Genomic DNA, 2,901 nt, shown 5'->3' with positions numbered 1-2,901 from the left:
TTATTAAAAACCCATATTTTCTTTTCTTCCCATTTCATTTTAAGATATTTTACATCTTATAATTACAAAAAAAGAAGTGTAATTTTTAATTGAATGATTTCTTCCCAATTAATTCGCCTGTTGATTTTTCTTTAAATCAACAACCACCACGCTGACATTATCCGCGCTATGTCTAACCAAGGCCAACTTCGTTAACAAAACAGAAGCATCCCAACATTGTTTATCAAAACTTTCGAGTGCACCATTTTTTACCGCCATCTCATTACCTGAAAATCCCGGTGCAAATGATGATTTTCTTGCGCATAAACACATACGCACCACCTTACATGCCATATCATTCGTCACTACATCCCACAACCCATCGCTTCCTAATATCAAACACTCGTCTTCACTTCTTCTTTCTGTTATTGTCACCTCAGGCTTTGGTATAACAAACGGTTTTAAATAATTATCACCTGCAAAAATCAAATCGATAGAAAATTAAAAAAAAAATAAACGAAAGTTTAGAAAAGGAAAAAAGGGAAAAATTATTAAAAAAAAAAAAAACTTACCAATTGCTCTAGACATGGCTAAAACACCAAGAACTCTAGGGCCGTCCCAATAAATTACTTTGCCACCGGCTTCTTCTATTCGGAGCAATTCATCGGGTCGATCCGGCTACAATCGAATAATATGGCAGTACACAAAATTAAAAAAGAGTGCTAAAAATTTATGCATATTATTAAAAAAAATTGTTTGATAAATCAGTAAATATAAATACGGAATATGATTAATTTTTATAAAAATAAATATTGATTTTTTAAAAATTATTTATTTATTAATTTTTAGATATTTTGAATAAAAATAAATATGATAATTTAAATATCTTATTTAAAAAATATATAATTTATTGATAAATAAATATCTCCTTATCTTATTCATAAAAAAAAACATTAAAAATATTAAATGTCATTACACTCTAAATTAAAAACCTCGAAATAAAGAATAAAATGTCTCACCTTGTGATCGTCGGAGAGGGGGAAAGCGGCACCATTTCGACACAAAACAGCGCGAGAATCACCGCAATTAGCAACAATGATCTTATCCGGGGTGATTAGAGCAACTACGGCGGTGGATCCAACGGCGTCGCACTGTGGAGTTCGAAGCTGACATCGGCAGGTAGAACTCTCCTTGGCGTTTACTGTCCATTCTCTAACTTCTTCATCCATCCTCTCAAAGCTTTTCTCCATCGTATTCTTCCACTCCACCGCCTTCAAACCGCCGCATGCTTCGACTTCTTCTTTCACTATCTCGTGAAACCGATCTCTACACTTCATCGCAACCTAAAAAAAAAAAAGAAAATAAATCAGTTATAACAGAACTAATTAAATTTTGTTAATAAAATTGAATTTAAGAAATATTTCAAGATTCGATTTAGTACATGAGTGCAGCCGTGGCCGTCGAAGACGGCGAAGAAGTGAATATCCGACGAAATTTGAACTTGAGAGCTTTGTTTACAAAACGAAGGATGAATCGAAACAGCATCTTCCATATCTCGTCTCCTTCCACAAACAGAAGCCATTCCGAACTTCGGCCGTTCCTTTTCATCTTCCATGGACTTCTCAATCATTAATTTTACTGTTCCATTAGAAAATAGACCTTCGTTCTTAAATCCGTGATCTTTTGAGTTTTGAACCGCGTTATCACAATCCCGAGAAGATACCGGTAGGAATAGATTGCGATCGAGCTTATGGCGTTTCCGATCGTTCTCTAACGGTGGTTGAACAGCAGCGTCAGCTACTATCTTAAACGGACGAAGCTCTAATATCCGACGGCGAGAAGCTCTTAACTTTGGCTCAACCGTAGCTGCCGCCGCTTCACTTTCTCCGACAACTCCACAGTAAGTTCCAGCCATTTTGCTACTAAGTTACTTGAAAACGTTCTTCAGTGATGAACAAAGCTTCCTTGCAAAATCAGATTCCTATTTTTCTTTTTCTAATTTCAGATCGAAAGGGAAGGGGAAGAGGAAGGGGAAGGACCCATAAAAATGGCAGGGAGGCACGGAGAGAGCTTTGGCCTTTTTGTACTGAGAGCACTAGTTTAAGGTGGGGGCCACACCTAAGGCTCGGGCAGTGTGACCGTCACCGTTCGGGTAAACTGACCCGACACGTACAATTTGTGTGACGTCTATTTACTGAATACAAGAAGGTAAATCTGCACCGTCTACTTGATCAGTTTCATTCAGTGAAGGACACGTGTATATAGACATGTGGGCCAATCAGTGAAGAAGGCGAGTTATTGAAGTGACGTGCCCTTTTTCCTGACACGTATGTGGAGAATGGGGACGGACTTGTATTTCTCTTAAACGCTTCTCATTTCAGTTATAATTGGGTTTTAAACGGCTACCAAACACTAAAGATATTTTATTACGGGTGAATTTGGATGAGTGTAAAAATAATGGTGACGGCAGGGATAGTTATTATTGCGATTTTATAATGTAAGATAAAAAATAAGTTAAAAGCATTACGTTGCATTCAACCGTTTATTTAAATTTATTCCTATTAAATTGGGTTATTATCCTATATCGAGTAAAACAAATTAATCCCATTTGTTTTTTAGAATATAATAAAATAAAAAAAATATTTGGTATAGACTCCATAAGTAAAATTAGAGGTTAATAAGTGTCCAAAAAAAATATAATAAAATATTAAAAAAATGAATATTTTTTTATAAGAGGATACATGCCAAAATTTTAAAATTATTCGTAGAATAAAAAAATACACTACCAATAATAGCCAAATAAAATAATAATCAAATAATTAAAATGGACACTTGGCATTATCCTAGATCGCTTATGGAGTTTTTAGACTTTACAAAAAGAAAAATCAAAGGGTGACAAGTGTCTTATAAGGGTATAATAGA

The 2,901-nt window shown here is 34.9% G+C and overlaps 1 protein-coding gene across 1 annotated transcript; it reads right to left on the bottom strand.

The window, feature by feature from the left end:
- On the bottom strand, window positions 1-2,030 carry LOC121225549 (protein phosphatase 2C 37). The gene is made up of 4 exons (XM_041109897.1): window positions 1,421-2,030; window positions 999-1,322; window positions 552-657; window positions 1-455 (listed from the first exon to the last, which is right to left on the bottom strand). Exons 1-4 carry the CDS (start codon window positions 1,892-1,894, stop codon window positions 109-111), a joined length of 1,251 nt encoding a protein of 416 aa, XP_040965831.1. The 5' UTR covers window positions 1,895-2,030; the 3' UTR covers window positions 1-108.
- Between the last annotated feature and the right edge of the window lie 871 nt (window positions 2,031-2,901).

Source organism: Gossypium hirsutum, chromosome D13 (assembly GCF_007990345.1).
Source record: "Gossypium hirsutum isolate 1008001.06 chromosome D13, Gossypium_hirsutum_v2.1, whole genome shotgun sequence".
In the NCBI taxonomy this organism is placed as follows: domain Eukaryota; kingdom Viridiplantae; phylum Streptophyta; class Magnoliopsida; order Malvales; family Malvaceae; genus Gossypium; species Gossypium hirsutum.
This window is presented reverse-complemented; position numbering and strand designations above follow the sequence as displayed.

What these genes read in the sequence shown, in the direction of transcription:
- LOC121225549 (XM_041109897.1), bottom strand. Translation starts at nt 1,894, where the DNA reads ATGGCTGGAACTTACTGTGGAGTTGTCGGAGAAAGTGAAGCGGCGGCA. An exon ending in ACGGCCACGGCTGCACTCAT is followed by an intron (nt 1,323 to 1,420) that starts GTACTAAATCGA and finishes TTTTTTTTTTAG; the next exon opens with GTTGCGATGAAGTGTAGAGA. An exon ending in AGCCATGTCTAGAGCAATTG is followed by an intron (nt 456 to 551) that starts GTAAGTTTTTTT and finishes TGATTTTTGCAG; the next exon opens with GTGATAATTATTTAAAACCG.